At 49.4% G+C, this 18070-nt stretch overlaps 1 protein-coding gene across 6 annotated transcripts; it reads right to left on the bottom strand.

The window, feature by feature from the left end:
* Positions 1–2290: 2290 nt before the first annotated feature.
* LOC103235072 (uncharacterized) lies at positions 2291–17795 on the bottom strand. 6 transcript variants are annotated; one of them, XM_073016155.1, is made up of 6 exons: positions 17621–17795; positions 17318–17499; positions 15215–15311; positions 14303–14429; positions 9280–9381; positions 2291–5441 (listed from the first exon to the last, which is right to left on the bottom strand). In XM_073016155.1, the coding sequence occupies exons 1-6, from the start codon at positions 17793–17795 to the stop codon at positions 3479–3481; spliced, it is 2646 nt and encodes an 881-aa protein (XP_072872256.1). In that variant the 3' UTR covers positions 2291–3478. The 6 variants fall into 6 exon arrangements, with proteins under 6 accessions (XP_072872256.1, XP_072872257.1, XP_072872259.1 ...); XM_073016156.1 differs by lacking the exons at positions 17318–17499; positions 17621–17795 and adding exons at positions 15463–15542; positions 16283–16389; XM_073016158.1 differs by lacking the exons at positions 17318–17499; positions 17621–17795 and adding exons at positions 15463–15542; positions 16283–16389 and having other exon boundaries at positions 2291–5364.
* Between the last annotated feature and the right edge of the window lie 275 nt (positions 17796–18070).

Below are 18070 nucleotides of genomic sequence, written 5' to 3'. Positions count from 1 at the left end.
TATAAAAACGTATTGCATCCATGGTCCGCATGCCCAGCCGTGGCACGTAGGTCAAGTTCAGCCCTTTGGACGACAATATGGCAACATGTGTGAGGAAATCAGGAAAATGGCTGGAGCATTGGTTCCCATCATTGCCATTGTGGGAATTTTACTTTGAGGAATAATCACCCCAAAGGGAGAGAGGAGGTGAGCATGGACATGTTCATTATAATATTATTTGTAATTGGGATAACTGGTGAATAACCCGTCAGTCAAAAGCTTAAAGAAGAATCTAGGGCCGGGCGCGGTGGCTCAAGCCTGTAATCCCAGCACTTTGGGAGGCCGAGACAGGCGGATCACGAGGTCAGGAGATCAAGACCATCCTGGCTAACCCGGTGAAACCCCGTCTCTACTAAAAAATACAAAAATCTAGCCGGGCGAGGTGGCGGGCGCCTGTAGTCCCAGCTACTCGGGAGGCTGAGGCAGGAGAATGGCGTGAACCCGGGAGGCGGAGCTTGCAGTGAGCTGAGATCCGGCCACTGCACTCCAGCCTGGGCGACAGAGCGAAACTCCGCCTCAAAAAAAAAAAAAAAAAAAAAAAAGAAGAATCTAAATGGAGAATGGATTTGTAAATTACACTTTCTCAATGGCATATCATTATCCTTAGTAATGATAAAAGTGTATGGGACAATGACAATGCTCATGGCATAATGATGGCAAAAATGGTCTCTACATGGTGATTACAATGAAATAAACTTGTATTTGTTTAAAAGATTTGAAAGGAAATATAAAAACTAAAAACAATATGACTTCTAAGAATGGCCAAATTGTCAGTGACGGCTTTTATGTTTTTGACCCAAAATTTCTGACAACTAAACCTATGGATATGGGATATAGATTTAAAAAACCATAAAGAGGATGGGGGCAATGGCTCACTCCTGTAATCCCAACACTTTGGGAGGCCGAGGCAGGTGGATCACGCAGGAGTTCAAGACCAGCCTGGCCAGGATGGTGAAACCCCATCTCTACTAAACCTACAAAAATTAGCCAGGTGTGGTGGCAGGTGCCTATAATCCCAGTTACTTGGGAGGCTGAGGCAGGAGAATCACTTGAACCTGGGTGGCAGAGGTTGCAGTAGAGATCATGCCACTGCACTCCAACCTGGGCGACAGAGTGAGACTCCATCTCAAAAAACAAAAAACATAAAGAAACACACCCAAGAATGACTGGCGAGTCTCTCTGAGCTGCAGAATTACAGGGAATTTGTCTTTTATTTCATACTTCTTCACACTTTCCAAATTATCCTTAATGATGAGCGTATGGTATTTCACTAAAATTTTTTCTGTTATAAAAATATATGGCTGGGCACGGTGGCTCACGCCTGTAAATCCCAGCACTTTGGGAGACTGAGGTGGGCGGATCATGAGGTCAGGAGTTCGAGACCAGGTTGGCCAATATGGTGAAACCCCATCTCTACTAAAAATACAAAAATTAGCTGGGCATGGTGGCGCACACCTGTAGTCCCATCTACTTGGGGGACTGAGGGAGAAGAATTGCTTGAACCTGGGAGGCAGAGGTTGCAGTGAGCCGAGAGCTTGCCATTGCACTCCAGCCTGGGAGACAGAGCGAGACTCCGTCTCAAAAAAAAAATTTAAAAAAAACCATATATATATATATACACACACACACACACATATATAATTATTAAATTAGAAATAAAACTATGTTTTAAAAATATGATTAAAAGTCTCCCCTTGGGAGGTGGGGCCTGCAGTGAGCCAAGATCGCGCCACTGCACTCCAGTCTGGGTGACAGAGCAAGACTCCGTCTCAAAAAAATAATAATAAAAAAATATCTCGTTGGTCATGAATAAATAGTGATGCTTAAGAACATGATGCTTAATAGAACAATCACTTTTCAGGCCAGGCACGGGAGCTCACACCTGTAATCCCAACACTTTCAGAGGCTGACGGAGGAGGATCACATGAGGACAGGTGTTTGAGACCAGCCTGGCCAACATGGTGAAACCCCACCTCTACCAAAAATAGAAAAATTAGCTGGGAGTGGTGGCAGATGCCTGTAATCCCAGTTTCTTGGGAGGCTAATGTAGGAGAATCGCTTGAACCCTGGAGGTGGAGATTGCAGTGAGCTGAGATCACGCCACTGCACTCCAGCCTGGTAACAGAGCAAGATTCCGTCTCTAAATAAATAAATAAATAAATAAATAAAATAAAAGAACAATAGCTTTGTAAAGTGTAGATCCTGGAAACATAATAAACAGAAACAATAGGACATTAAAAATGTCTATAAATATGTGAAACATATTTATATTTATATCCATATTTATATGAAACATTTATTGTTTAAGCCAATTGCAGATTCTGATATTTGTACCTTAAAGTTTTAAAGGAAACTAAAAATGTTACTTTAAAGGGTTAATCTTTACAGCTGTCTTCCCCCACTGAATATTCAGGCTCCAATTTAAGGAAGGATGAATCAGTTTAAAAAGCTTGGAGAGGCCAGGCGCGGTGGCTCATGCCTGTAATCCCAGCACTTTGAGAGGCCGAGGTGAGTGGATCATGAGGTCAGGAGATCGAGACCATCCTGGCTAACACGGTGAAACCCCATCTCTACTAAAAATACAAAAAGTTAGCTGGGCGAGGTGGTGGGCACCTGTAGTCCTAGCTATGCTGGAGGCTTAGGCAGGAGAATAGCGTGAACCCAGGAGGTGGAGCTTGCAGTGAGCTGAGATCGTGCCACTGTACTCCAGCCTGGGTGACAGAGCGAGACTCCATCTCAAAAAAAACCACAAAAGCCGGGCGTGGTGGCTCACACCTGTAATCCCAGCACTTTGGGAGGCCGAGACGGGCGGATCACAAGGTCAGGAGATCGAGACCATCCTGGCTAACATGGTGAAACCCCATCTCTACTAAAAATACAAAAAATTAGCCGGGCGTGGTGGCGGGCGCCTGTAGTCCCAGCTACTCAGGAGGCTGAGGCAGGAGAATGGCATGAACCGGGACGCGGAGCTTGCAGTGAGCCAAGAATGCACCACTGCACTCCAGCCTGGGTGACAGAGTGAGACTCTGTCTCAAAAAAAAAAAAAAAAAAAAAAAAAAACTTGGAGAGAGCTGTTGTTGGTGAAGGTCCCAGATGAAATGGCATCCCTTTTGGACCACCCCCTAACTATACCACAACCTAGGGACATGGCAGCATGGAGGAAATATGCAAGGGAAGCCCCTGGAATGATCAGAACCTGTCCCAGTTAGTGAAAAACTGTGCTACCTTCCCTCTAGGGAACAAAGGAACAAACCATCTCAACATATGGCGCCAGCATCCTTCTCTGGGGAGTTCCTAGTGTTGATGAAGAGCAGATTGCCAAAAGGCCGTTTATGCACCTGGATCCATCTGTTCCTGAAGGCAACATTTTTCTTAAGGTTCCTAGTGTTGATGAAGGTGGGACGGAACCCAACAGCAGGACAGCCGGCTCATTACACACTCAGGTTGTCTCATCAGCATGAGTTCTCTGATGATCGGCAAGCTGTGTGCCCCAAGCAAAGGCTTTCTCAAAATCATCACAGAGGTAGGCATCCTGGCCAGTGTGAAGCCTCTGGTGTTCAGTCAGGTGTGAACTCCAGCTGAAACCCTCTCCACACTCCTCACATGTGTAGCGTTTGCTGCCATTGTGGACCTTCTGATGTTGGAGAAGGTGTGAGATCTGGGTGTAGGTTCTCCCACAGTCGCTACACTTGTAAGGCTTCTCTCCAGTGTGAATCCTTTGGTGTTGGATTAAGTGGATGCTCTGGTTGAAGGCCTTCCCGCATTCCTTGCAGGCGTAGGGCTTCTCGCCGGTGTGAATCCTCTGATGTTGAGTGAGGGAGGAGTTGTGACTGAAGGTTTTCCCACACTCCTTACACTTATAGGGCTTCTCGCCAGTGTGGATCTTCTGGTGCTCAATGAGGTGCGTGCTCCGGCTGAAGGCTTTCCCACATTCGCTGCACTCGTAGGGCCTCTCTCCAGTGTGAATCCTCTGGTGCTGAATGAGGTGGGAGATCTGGGTATAGGCTTTCCCACACACTTTACATTCGTAGGGTTTCTCCCCCGTGTGAATCCTCTGGTGACGTGTGAGGGAGGAGTTCTGGCTGAAGGTTTTCCCACACTCGGTACATTTGTAGGGCTTCTCGCCGGTGTGGATGGTCTGGTGCTGCGTGAAGGATGAGGTGTGGCTGAAAGCCTTCCCACATTCATTGCATACGTAGGGCTTTTCCCCCATGTGAGTGCTCTGGTGCCTCATGAGGTGGGAAATCTGCGTGTAGGCCTTCCCGCACTCGTGACACGCGTAGGGCTTCTCGCCGGTGTGAATTCGCTGGTGCTGAGCCAGGGACGAGCTGTGGCTGAAGGCTTTGCCACACTCAGTGCACTCATAGGGCTTTTCTCCAGTGTGGACTCGCTGGTGCTGAGTCAGGGACGAGCTGTGGCTGAACGTTTTCCCGCACTCGTTACATTTATAGGGTTTCTCTCCGGTGTGGATGGTCTGGTGCTGGCTGAGGGAGGAGGTGTGACAGAAGGCCTTGCCACACTCTCCGCATTCGTAGGGCTTCTCCCCCGTGTGGATTTTCTGGTGGCGGGTGAGATGGGAGACCTGCGAGTAGAACTTCCCACACTGGCCGCATTTGTAGGGCTTCTCGCCGGTGTGGCACCGCTGGTGTTTGATGAGGGATGAGCTCTGTGTGAAGGCCTTCCCGCAGTCCTTGCATTTGTAGGGCTTCTCTCCGGTGTGAATCCTCTGATGCTCGGTCAGCGAAGAGCTCTGAGTGAAGGTCTTGCCACACGCGTGGCAGGCGTAGGGCTTCTCGCCTGTGTGGATGATGTGGTGCTGAATGAAATACGAGCTGTTGCCGAACGCCTTCCCGCAGTCATGGCACTTGTAGGGCTTCTCCCCGGTGTGAATGCGCTGATGGAGAATATAGTCCGAATGGTAAATGAAGGCTTTCCCGCATTCCATGCAGTTCAATGGTTTCTTCTCCACGAAGGTCCTTTGGCGTTTCAAGCTCTTCCAGGGCCTGCCCCACTCCCGGGGCCTGTCTCCACGGGGCACTCGTTGCTTCCTGATGAGAGCAGAGGCCTGCGAGAGGCTTCTCTCAAGCTCGTTACATCCAAGGCCTCTCTCCCATGAGGTGTCTCCCTTGGAAGTAGCAAATAAACACGTCAGATGCCTCTCCTGCTTTCTTGGGTCCTCCAGTGGATAGTGGCATACCAAGGGTTTCCCCACCTGGGCATCTGCAAGCACAGCCCTTGAAGGTCCCTCTACTGGGGAAGCCGAATCTTCAGAAATGCTCTTTTTTCGAGGTGTCCCTTGAATAGTCACAGAGTTCGTCTCCAAGTCTGAAAGACATGGAAAATACCAACACCATCTGTCCCAGGACAAAGCAAGCTGATTACTTGGAAGTGGCAGTGTAAACCTAAAAAAAAAAAAAAAAAAAAAAAGGTTTCAAACTTGATGCTGCTATTTTGTTTGTTTCTTTTTTTGGGGGGTGGAGGAGAGTCTCTCTCTGTTGCCCAGGCTGGAGTGCAGTGGCACCATCTCCACCTCCTGGGTTCAAGCAATTCTCCTGCCTCAGCCTCCCGAGTTGCTGGGACTACGGGCACCCGCCACCACACCTGGCTAATTTTTTGTATTTTTAATAGAGACGGGGTTTCACCATATTGGCCAAGCTGGTCTCGAACTCCTGACCTCGTGATCCGCCCACCTCGGCCTCCCAAAGTGCTGGGATTACAGGCGTGAGCCACCGTGCCCAGCCGATGTTGCCATTTTGAAAGGCATGGTGTACGTGGATTGATTCATGTTCTGACATGGAAGGATAGTCTCAATACACTGGAAAAATGAAGACAACCAAGTTGCAAACAGTTTATGTACACAGAGTTGCGTAGCCATGCTATAGAGTACATTTTTTTACAAATCAATAAGAAAAATGATAGAAAAAAATCTGAGAAAATAGAGAGGCAAGAATATGAGTAGATAATTCACAGAAGAAAAATAAAAGGCTGATAAATACATGTTTAGATGCTGAATATCAGCAATAGTTAAAAAAATCAAATCATTAGGATGCTATTTTACCCATTTTAGATTGGAAAACATTAAAGATATCCAGTGTTGCCAAGGGAGCATGGCACAGACCTTCTCACACTATATTTGTAGGAATGTGCAAGAAAAGAGTGAACAGAAGGTCCATCTCACTCAGTTTTTTTTTTTTTTTTTTTTTTGAGACAGAGTCTCACTCTGTTGCCCAGGCTGGAGGGCAATGGCATGATCTCAGCTCACTGCAACCTCCGTCTCCCAGGTTCAAGCCATTCTCCTGCCTCAGCCTCCCAGGTAGCTGGGACTACATGCATGTGCCACCCCACCTGGAAAATTTCTTTTTTTTTTTTTTTTTTGTATTTTTAGTAGAGATGGGGTTTCACCATGCTGGCCAGGCTGGTCTCGAACCCCTGACCTCAAGTCATCTGCCTCCCTCGGCCTCCCAAAGTGCTAGGATTACAGACATCAGCCACCACGCCCAGCCCATCTCACTCAGTCTTTGTCTCTGCAGACATGGCAATGACCCTTGGCCAATCGCTGGGAACTAAAGTCCCGGGATGTTTACAAAGATGTTGGGTCAGATGTTCTTCCATATGCTCAAGACCACGGCTCAAGATGTAGTAGGTTGTCAGCATTGTTGACTGTAAGTAGGAAGATGCATGATGGGCACCTGGTCCCTGGATTGGGGTCCTCACCATGGCTGGTCGTGTAGCAGGTATGTGCATACGTGACCAACTCTCTTCAAGAACTCTGGACTGTAAGACTCCAAGTGAGCTTCCCCGGGTGGAGACACCTCATACATGTGTCTGTGGTTTTGCATTGGTAGAAAAAAGCACATCTGTGTGACCCGCACAGGGAAAGGGAGGGCTGGAAACCTGCGTATGACCTCTGTGGCCTTTGTTAGTTCCTACTGTTCCTGTGTTACAAACTTTGCTGTAAACCATCAATACAACTTGCCAAGTCATGTGACTCCTTCCAGAAAATTGCCAAACCAGTGGGTGGTTGTGGGACCCCCAACGCAGAGACATGACAACTAAATGCTATGTGAGATTCCTGAAATTATCCTTTTGTCATTGGATTAGGCAATGGTATCTTAGATATGATGTCAAAATCACAAAGCAACACAAGTAAAATAGATAAATTGGACACTGTCAAAATTAAAACCTAGGCCGGGCACATTGGCTCACACCTGTAATCCCAGCACTTTGGGAGGCCCAGGTGGGTGGATCACTTGAGCTCAGGAGTTCAAGAACAGCCTGGGTAACATGGCTGAACCCTGTCTCTACCAAAAATACAAGAATTAGGTAGTGATGGCACACGCCTGTGGTCCCAGCTACTTGGGAGGCTCAGGTGGGAGGATCATCGAAGCCCTGGAGGTTGAGGCCGTGGTAAGCCATGACTGCACCACTGCACTCCAGCCTGGGTGACAGAGTGAGACCCTGTCTCAAAAATAATAATAATTTAAAAATGTAAACCTTTGTGCTTCAAAGACAATAACAAGAAGTAAAAAGACAACTAATAGAATGGGAGAAATTTTTTTCCAATCATATGTCTGATAAAGAACTTGTTTCTAGAATATATAAAGCATACTTACAGCTCTCTCTCTCTCTCTCTATATATATATATACACACACACACACACACATATATATATATATATATATTTTTTGAGACAGAGTCTCACTCTGTACCCCAGACTGGAGTGCAGTGGCACGATCCCGGGTCACTGCAACCTCCGCCTCCCGGGTTCAAGTGATTCTCCTGCCTCAGCCTCCCGAGGAGCTGGGATTACAGGCGCCCGCCACCACGCCCGGCTAATTTTTGTATTTTTTGCAGATCCGGGGTTTCACCATGTTGGCCAGGATGGTCTCAATCTCTTGACCTCATGATCTGCCCGCCTCAGTCTCCCAAAGTGTTGGGATTACAGGCGTGAGCTACCACACCCGGCCACAACTCAATATTTTTAAAAACTCAATTAAAAAAGGGCAAAGTTCTCAATAGTCATTTCTTTAAAGATACACGAATGGCCAATAAATACATGAAAAGACACTCAACATCATTAGACATCAAGGAAAATAAAATGAACATCATGAGATTCCACTTCACACTCACCAGTTATGTAATAAAAAGGACAGATGATAACAAGCATTGGTGAGGATGTGGAGAAATCAGAGCCTGCACACGCTGCTGGTGGGAATGTAACATGGTACAGCCACTTTGGAAAATAGTCTGGCAGTTTCTCAAAAGGTTAAACACAGAATTACCCTATGATTCAACAATTCCACCCCTAGGGATCTACCCGAAAGAAATGAAAACATGCATTCACACAAAAACTTGTGCATGAATGTTCATAGAAGTATGATTCATAATACCCAAAAAGAAGAAATAACTCAATGTTCACCAACTAATGAATAAACCAACTGTGGCACATTCATACAATAAAATATTATTCAGCCATAAACAGGAATGAAGCTCTTATACATAATGCAATGTGAATGACTCTTAAAAATATTATGCTAGGCCGGGCACAGTGGCTCATGCCTGTAATCCCAGCACTTTGGGAGGCCGAGGCGGGTGGATCACAAGGTCAGAAGTTCGAGACTAGCCTGGCCAACATGGTGAAATTCTGCCTCTACTAAAAATACAAAAATTAGCCAGGTGTGGTAGCAGGCGCCCATAATCCCAGCTACTTGGGAGACTGAAGCAGGAGAATTGCTTGAACCCGGGAGGCGGAGGTTGCAGTGAGCCGAGATAGTGCCACTGCACTCCAGCCTGGGTGACAGAGTGAGACTCCGTCTCAAAAAAAAAAAAAAAAAAAAAAATCTATCTATCTATCTATGAAGAAAGAAAGAACGTACTTGAAGGAATTCCATTAAAATGTCAAAAGTTAATTTTTGGGAGACATGAGGATTATGGGGGATTTTCATTCTTGCTTTATTCTTATTTAGATGTTCAAAGTTTCATTTATTCCTCCCAACCCTACATACTCATGTCACCCCCTTTTTACAGACAAAAAAAAAATCAAAGCACAGAGAGGCTAAGTGACTTGCCCAAGGCCACACAGCCAGGAAGCAATCAGCTGGGATTTGAACCACACAACCCGAATCTAGAGCCCATGATGATCACCCATGTGTTCCACTGCCTCACCCCTGACTGAACCTCACTGACCATGAGAGATGGGGTGGGAAGAGGGCTTACACCTGCTGGATATCAGCACCCACCTGGACAGGTAACTCGCCAGGCCTCTCTCTCCTCCGGCCTCGGCTCTTCCCCTCGCTCCAGACGGGAGATCACGTCGGGTTTGGACCCAGGCAGCCCTGCCCCTGGGGAAAGATACAAGAGTTGGCTGTGGGTGCTAGGATCACAGGGAGGTCTGCAGGGAAGGTGCACGCATTGAGTGCCTAATGGTTGGAAGCACAAATGGCCAACGCAAGACTTATTTTTTGAGTGCTTAGGACACTGCAGAGAGGCTGAGCTCTGACAAGGCTGTTTAAGGCTCCAGGTCTGTGCTGTTCGAGTTAACTGCACTGTGACAGCGTAAAAAACATTGTCTTGTATGTTTCGAAGACTTACTAAAGAAAAAAACCGTAAAATCTCTCAATCATTTGTCAATCGATTATGGTTAAATCTCTCAATCATTTGTTAATTGATTATGGTTAAATCTCTCAATCATTTGTTAATTGATTATGGTTTCAGTGGGTCAAGATGATATGATTTTAGATAGCTTGAGGTGAATAAAATGTATTGTTAAAATTAATTTCATTTCCTTTTTTTTTTTTTAACATGACCACCAAAAAAATGTAAAATTACCTAAGTGGGTTTCTTATTTCTGATGGACCACTCTGTTTTAGATTCACTGGTGCCCAAAGCTTCCATCTCAAGACTTCTAAATACATAAGTTAAAAACATACGCATTTTTTTTTTGAGACAGGATCTCGCTCTGTTGCCCAGGCTGGAGTGTGGTGGCACAATCAAGGCTCACTGCAGCCTCGACCTCCTGGGCTCAAGTGATCCTCCTACCTCAGCCTCCTGAATAGCTGGGATTACAAGCATACACCACCATGCCTGGCTAATGTTCAAATTTTTTGTAGAGATGGGGTCTCACTCTATTACCCAGGCTGATCTCGAATTTCTGGGCTCAAGTGATCTACCCACCCCGAATGTTTCCTTTTTGAGATGGAGTTTCATTCTTGTTGCCCAGGCTGGAGTACAACGGTGTGGTCTCAGCTCACTGCAACCTCCGCCTCCTGGGTTGAAGCAATTCTCCTGCCTCAGCCTTCCAAGTAGCTGGGATTACAGGTGCCCGCTACCATGCTCGGCTAATTTTTTATATTTTTAGTAGGAATGGGGTTTCACCATGTTGGCCAGGCTGGTCTTGAACTCTTGACCTCAGGTGATCTGCCCACCTTGGCCTCCCAAAGTGCTGGGATTACAGGCATGAGCCACTGCACCCGGCCTGAACGTTTTCATTTTGATGAAACTGTCTTGAATCACTGTAGACAAACCTACCATCCCTGATTATAACATGAGATAATTACAACAATAGTTAGGGTGATACTAAAAAGCAAATGTCTATTAAGGGCAGACTACGTGCCAGGCATGTTTCTAAGCTGGTTAAATGTATTAGCTCATTTTCACCCTTCGGGCAGGAAACCAAGACATAGTCTAGTGTTGCGTGAGCAGGAATGGAAGAAACACACAACACTGCAGGAAGTCACAGAGGGTGGAGAAATCAAAGGAAACTTCCTGGAGGAGGCGAGCCAAGAGGTGACTAGACTAGGGGTGAGGAGGAGATGAGTTTTGGTTCAACAAACATACCCGGCCAGGCACAGTGGCTCACGCCTGTAATCCCAGCACTTAGGGAGGCTGAGGCAGGTGGATCATGAGGTCAGGAGTTCAAGACCAGCCTGGCCAAGATGATGAAACCCTGTCTCTACTAAAAATACAAAAATTAGCCGGGCATGGTGACGGGTGCCTGTAATCCCAGCTACTCGGGAAGCTGAGGCAGAGAATTGCTGCAACCCAGGAGGCGGAGGTTGCAGTAAGCCAAGATTGTGCCACTGCACTCTAGCCTGCGTGACAGAGCAAGACTCTGTCTAAAAACAAACAAACAAACAAAAACAAACATGCCCAAGGACCTCCCGGTCTCCCTGTGCCAGTCCCTGGCATTGCAGGAGATATAGAAATGATCTGGACACTCCCCCGTGCTTGAGGGGGTCTCAGGCTGAAGGGGGAGGCAGACCTGGACACAGTTGCAATCCAGGGTGACTCCGGGATTCCTCTCCTACAAGGATCCCGTCCTCCCTCTGCCTTAGGTGCCCAGGCCTATGGTCACAGCCTTCATCTCCGATAATGACACCAATCTCCACATCCCGGTGTCAGACACCCCCTCCCACCTCCCAACCTCCTAGGGACTTTCTCCACTATACTTTATCTTATTATTTTAATTTTATTTTTTGAGACAGGATCTTGCTCTGTCGCCCAGGCTGGAGTGAAGTTGTACAGTCACCACTCACTGCAGGCTTGGCTTCCTGAGCTCAAGCCATCCTCCCACCTCAGCCTCCCGAGTGGCTGGGACTACAGGTGCGCACCACCACATCTGGCTAATTTTTAGTTTTTTGAAGAGACAAGGTCTTGCTATGTTGCCCAGGCTGGTCTCGAACTCCTGACCTCAAGCAATCCTCCCACCTCAGCCTCCCCAAGTGCAGGGATTACAGGCATGAACCACCGTGCCTGACTTTTCTCCACTTCTTGACTCCAGCTATCCTTCTATGGACAAGGAGGGTGCCCTAGAGCCTGGCTTGGTGGCTGGGTGAACCATGGGGTCTGTCTCTAACTGCTGCAACCAGAGGATAGAGGAGCAGGGACCCAGGACAGCTAACCCTCTGATACTGGGGCCCCCCTCACCATGCATTACCCCCCATGACTTCACCTTCCACTCTCCAGCCTGGCATTTACCACCATCCCTGTAACCACTCCCCTGCCTGCACCCCTACCTGCCCTGCCCCTCGGCCTGCACTGAGCTCAGCAGGTAACAGCCCTGCCGTGGTTAGAACCAAACAGCCTCCGACCTGGGTGCTGGCGCCCAAGAAGCCGAAGGACATTGCTGCTAAGGCTTTTTTTTTTTTTTTTTAGACTGTCTCTCTCTCTTGTCCAGGCTGGAGTGCAGTGGCATGATCTCAGCTCACCGCAACCTCCACCTCTGGGGTTCAAGATTCTCCCACTTCAACCTCCCGAGTAGCAGGAACTATTTGAAAAGGGTAGAAACTGAGGATCCCAGAGGTGACAAGGATTATCTGGGCGTCGAGATGGCGCTGCTGAGGGAATGAAGAGGACAACACAGCTGGAATGAGAGCCAGAGAGGCCGCAGTTAGACACGAAGTCTCAGCAGCCTGGGAACGGACGGTAGAGGGCGCACTGCTCCCTCCTACCCAGAGGACCTGGAGGCTGCTGGTCCCAGGCCTGTGGCGGATGAAATGTCCCAGTTGACTTCAAATACCTCTCAGATCCTTCCTCCCTCCATTTTCTCTCCTCTCCTCTCTCCTCTCTCCTTCCTTCCTTCCTTCCTTCCTTCCTTCCTTCCTTCCTTCCTTCCTTCCTTCCTTCCTTCCTTCCTTCCTCCCTCCCTCCCTCCCTCCCTCCTTCCCTCCCTTCCTCCCTCCCTCCTTCTTTCCTTTCTTTCTTTCTCTCTTTCTTTCGAGTCTGGAGTCTCTGTCACTCAGGCTGGAGTGCAGTGGCGTGATTTCGGCTCACTGCAACCTCTGCCTCCCGGCTTCAAGCGATTCCCCTGCCTCAGCCTCCCAAGTAGCTGGGACTACAGGTGTGCACCACCACACCCGGCTAATTTTTTATATTTTAATAGAGACGGGGTTTCACCATGTTGGCCAGGCTGGTCTCAAACTCCTGACCTCAAGTGATCCTCCCTCTTCGGCCTCCCAAAGTGCTGGATTTACAGGTGTGAGCCACCACCCCCGGCCTCCACCAGGGGCTTACTCGGAACTTGGATCCAGAATTTGCAACAGACAACTGTATGTTTTCTCCCCACTCTCCAAAATGACCGTTTTGTCATTTCTTCCCGCTCTGTGCTACACCTCACCCTCTTTTTTCAGCTGTGGCCCTCCCTTGTCACTCAAAGAAGCCATTGGTGTAAGAAGCTCCACCTTCCCCACCATGAATCCAGGCAACGAACCCACATCTCTATCCTACATCCTGCCTCTGCTCTGGGTATCTTGGAAACCGTCCCTGCTCCAGGCCCGGGCCTGCCCTTCTGCTGGCGCCCAAGCTCACCCCCGACCACCCACTCATCAGGCAAGGCCTTGGCTCCTCCTATCAGCCCTGCTGTCTAAGGAATCACTAATTTCTCCCCTCCTATCCTGGGTTGAATGACGTTCCACAAAAATTACGTCCATCCAGAACAGCAGAACGTGACCTTATTTGGAAATGGGGTCTTTGCTGATGTAATTAGCTAAGATGAAGTCCTAGTGGATTAGGGCAAGTCCTAAATCCAGAGACTGGTGTCCTTTTTTTGAGACAGAGTCTCACTCTGTCACCCAGGTTGGAGTGTAGTGCTGTGATTTCAGCTCACTGCAGCCTCTGCCTCCTGGGTTCAAGTGATTCTTGTGCCTCAGCTTCCCCAGTAGCTGGGATTACAGGTGTGCGTCACCACACCTCACTAATTTTTGTATTTTTAGTAGAGCTAGGGTTTCGCCATGTTGGCCAGGCTGGTCTCGAACTCCTGACCTCAAGTGAGCCTCCCGCCTCAGCCTCCCTGTCTCTACTAAAAATCCAAAAATTAGCCGGCATGGTGGTGCGTGCCTGTAATCCCACTACTCGGGAGGCTGAGACAGGAGAATTGCTTGAACCCAGGAGGAGGAGGTTGCAGTGAGCTGAGATCGTGCTACTGCCCTTCTGCCTAGGTGACAGAGTGAGACTCCATCTCAAAAAAAAAAAGAAGCTGGGGGCACAGGCTGAAGAGTGTGTGGGATCCACATTTTACAGGACAGGCCAAGAGACTTGGGCCTTCCTGGCTCCTGGGACTCCAGGATCCGCTGGCAGAAAGAGAGGAACGGAGAGGCCAGGCATGAGGGACCAGCGAGAGGAGCACAGAGGCCCCCAGATGGCAGGGGATGGACATGAATGAGAAGAGGGTGCCAGGGGGCATCAGAGAGAGTGCTGGGGGCATCAGAGAGGGTTCCAGGGGGCATCAGGCCTCCCCCAGGGGGAGGGCAGGAGGAGGGGTCTCACCCAGGGAGAGAAGGTTCCGGTAGTTCTCTAGCATCACATCTCGATACAGCTCCCTCTGGCCAGGCTCCAGCCAGCCCCACTCCTCCAGGGTGAAGTCCACGGCCACATCCTTGAAAGTCACTGATTCCTGCAAGGGCCAATTTCATTCCATAGAGGGGCACGTCCTTCTGGAACTCAGGGGCAGAAGTGTCAGGGGTCAAGAGCCCACAACAGCCCCCTGGGCTGGAACATTCTGATTGTGCAGAATTGGGATGCCTGAATCCAGCTGGCCTATGGGAACCCAGCGGGGGCAGAAACTCGCCCATCGGCACCTTGGTAGAAAGTAGAACAAGGAGCCCTTTCACGTGACTCTTTACTGCCATCTGTTGGGAAGTCATTGTAATATGCCAATTAATTTAGCGTATGACAGTTTACCACACTGTCTGAAAACTGCCACCAGTGTATGAGGTGTAAGGTGTGAGTCCTGCCCGGGATGAGGCATCCTTGTGCAGTGCATAACCTGCACAGCTCTAAGTGACAGTCCTAAGAAATACTTAAAGAAAAAACTGTCAAGCCGTCGTGTGCAGCAGATACTCGCAAGTCCTATTCTATCCCAGACCCCGTCCCTGATCCTGACCCCCATTCCTGACTCCAGGGATGAGGCTCAGGGGTGAAGCAAAACCATCCAGTGCCCACTTTGCCTGGGACCCAAAAGGCTGCAGGGTTAGATGAAAGACTTTTAGACTGCGTGACGCGGTCCCAGCTCAGAGCATTCTGCCTCTGGCCCCTGCTCTTCTGCACTGCCCAGCTCCCCTCTCCTCATGCCCCCTTTCCCAGAATTGGAAGAGAGAGACCTTGAGATCATGAACAGGGATGAAGAGGGCCCACTGGAGTCTACAAAGTCATCTTGGGGAAGAGGAAGCCCAGACTCACCTGGCCCTCGGCCATTAGGGTCCCATTGGCCATTGCTGGGTCCTGGGCATGTGCCTCTGGGAGAAGGGTCCAGGCCAGGCCTCCAGGGCCTGAAGAGCTGGAGGAGGAGACCACAGCAGAAAAGGGGTGATTCGTGACCCTGACAGACAGACGCTTTCCCCAAGACTCCTGGTCACAGAAGTGGCCACGGTCCCCCAAGAGTCAAAGCAAAGACCCAGGACAGGCCACCTGAGGCCCCCATTCCATACCAGTGACAACAGCCAGCAACCATGAGGCTGTCTCACCTCCCGAACACAACAGCTCTCGGACACAGGAACTATGGTGATCCCTACATGAGGACATTGAGGCACAAGAGGTCAAGACTTGCTCAAGTTCATGGAGACAAAAAGTATCAGAGAAGTCTAGCCACAGGGTCACCCCTTTTTTCTTATCCTTTTTTTTTTTTAGATGGAGTCTCGCTCAGTTGCCCAGGCTGGAGTCAGTGGCACCATCTTGGCTCACTGCAACCTCCGCCTCCCAGGATCAAGCGATTCTCTTGCCTCAGCTTCCTGAATAGCTGGGATTACAAGCACCCGCCACCATGCCTGGCTAATGTTTACATTTTTAGTAGAGATGAGGTTTCACCATGTTGGCCAGGCTGGTCTCAAACTCCTGACCTCAGGTGATCCACCCACCTCGGCCTCCCAAAGTGCTGGGATTACAGGCGTGAGCCACCACACCCTGCCTTATTTTATTTTTGAGACAGAGTCTTGCTCTGTTGCCCAGGCTGGAGTGCAGTGAGGTGATCTTGGCTCACTGAAACTTCCACCTCCCGGGTTCAAGTGATTCTCAGGCCTCAGCCTCCTGAGTAGCTGGGGTTACAGGTGCACGCCATCACACCAGGCTAATTTTTTTGTATTTTTAGTAGAGATGGGGTTTCACCATGTTGGCCAGGCTGGTCTCGAACTCCTGACCTCAGGTTATCCACCCCCACCTTGGCCTCCCAAAGTGCTGGGATTATAGGTGTGAGCCACCGCGCCCAGACCAGGGAATCTTTAGAGAGGAGAAACTTGGCAGATGCCACCTTACCCATGTGAGTGAGGCTGATGTGGTGTATGGTGGGACAAGCCGAGCCCAGGGTCCCCAATCTGATGAGGAGACAGCATCACTCCTAGGGCATCCCTGCCAAAAGCGCGTGACCTAAATCTAATTATGAAGAAGCACCAGACAAACGCAGACTGAGGGACATTCTGCAATTACATGGTCTGTAATCTTCAGAACTTCCAAGAGGAGACTGAAAACCGGTTCCAGATTGAAGGAGGCCCAACAATGTGTGCAATGTGCGACCTAGGATTTCCTGTGGCCATTAAGGACATTATTGCAGCCAGCTGTAATCCCAGCACATTGGGAGGCTGAAGTGGGAGGATCGCTTGAGCCCAGAAGTTTGAGACCAGCCCGGGCAACATAGTGAGACCCCGTTTCTACAAAAAAAGTTAAAAAATTAGCCGGGCATGGTGGCATGTGCTTGTAATCCTGGCTACTCAGAAGACTGAAATGGGAGGATCGCTTGAGCCCAGGAGGTTGAGGCTGCAGTGAGCTATGATTGCACCACTGCACTCCAGCCTGGGCGACAGAGCCAGACCCTGTCTCCAAAAAAAAAAAAAAAAAAAAAAAGAAAAAGAAAAGAAAAGAAAAGAAAAAAGACAAAAAGACATTATTAGAAGAATCATCAAAAATTTGAATAAAGTCTATAGATTAGCTATTAGTATTACATCAATATTTCCTCATTGTGATCGTGGTGCTATGGTTATGTAAGAAAATGACCTTGTCTTTGGAAAACACAGAGATTCGCTAGGAGGGCTGGGGAGTGGGAGGGTGCAGAGACCGAGAGAGAGCGACAGAGACCCACAGAGACGGGGACAGAGAGGCAGAGAGACGGGGCACAGAGATTCAGGGAAAGGGGGACAGGACCTGGGGCGGCGAGGGTGAGGGGAAGATCAGAGAGAGATGGGAGACCCAGAGAGAGAAGAACAGATGCTCAAGATAAGGGGAGCCGAGACCGAGTCTGTGCCGGTGCAGTGCTGCTCGCGGGCTCTGGGGTCAGAATCTGGGTTGCAGCTCTACCAGCCTGAGAGAAATCGCGGAGTCTCCCCGAGTCTCAGTTTCTTCAGCTGCAAAGTGAGGAAAGGTAGGTTCCCCTTCCTCGGAGAGCGCAGCAGTCCCAAGCTCCGCCGGACTCCTTGCAAACAGCAGGCGCCCAATTCCTGCGCGCTGAGCCGTCTGAGCCTCGCTGATACTAGGTGGGACTCGGGGAATGACAAGAGGGGGCGGGGCGTCACCCACAGCGCCCTCCCCGCTTCCACCCAGACCCAACTCGGGCCCGCCCCCGGAGCTTCTGCTAGCCTGTCTGTCCCGGCCCGCACTCACCTGCTCCGGTCGGGTCCGCGACGTCCGTGCGTTCAGGAGGATTTCGCTGGACAGCCAGGCCTTCCCTTCCTCCGAAGGGCCCCGGAACGCGCCTGCGCGCTCGCTGTCTCGGAATTGTAAGTCCCCGGTACTTTAAACTCCGCATCGCGACTGGACTACATTTCCCAGAAACCATTGAGGCTCAGGCTCCTCCCGGCCTAAGGGCTTCTGACTGCGGGGGAATGCTGGGAAATGGAGTCTGGGAGCAGGATGCGGAGCAGGATTAAGAGGACTGTATTTGGATACAGACACAACAGCTTTTGCAGGAAAACTGGTATTTGGGACATGCCTCACTGTACTGGCACGCGAATATCCCTGTTTTAGGCAGAGGCGATGCCACAGTCCATTTAATCCAAATTTCTCCTGCCATGGCTGAAGTCTTCAGGACAGATAGAAGTTGGCCCCATGTAA

The sequence above is a fragment of the Chlorocebus sabaeus genome, chromosome 6, assembly GCF_047675955.1.
Source record: "Chlorocebus sabaeus isolate Y175 chromosome 6, mChlSab1.0.hap1, whole genome shotgun sequence".
NCBI classification, from domain to species: Eukaryota; Metazoa; Chordata; class Mammalia; order Primates; family Cercopithecidae; genus Chlorocebus; species Chlorocebus sabaeus.
The sequence above is the reverse complement of the archived record's forward strand: the minus strand, read 5'-3'. Positions and strand labels throughout refer to the sequence as shown.

Excerpts from the sequence above, each read along its gene's own strand:
- LOC103235072 (XM_073016155.1), bottom strand. The coding sequence starts at position 17,795 with ATGGTTTCTGGGAAATGTAGTCCAGTCGCGATGCGGAGTTTAAAGTAC. Across the intron at positions 17,500-17,620 it reads CGCGGACCCGACCGGAGCAG|TCCCACCTAGTATCAGCGAG; the intron begins GTGAGTGCGGGC and ends TCATTCCCCGAG. Across the intron at positions 14,430-15,214 it reads CCCTAATGGCCGAGGGCCAG|GAATCAGTGACTTTCAAGGA; the intron begins GTGAGTCTGGGC and ends TGGCCCTTGCAG.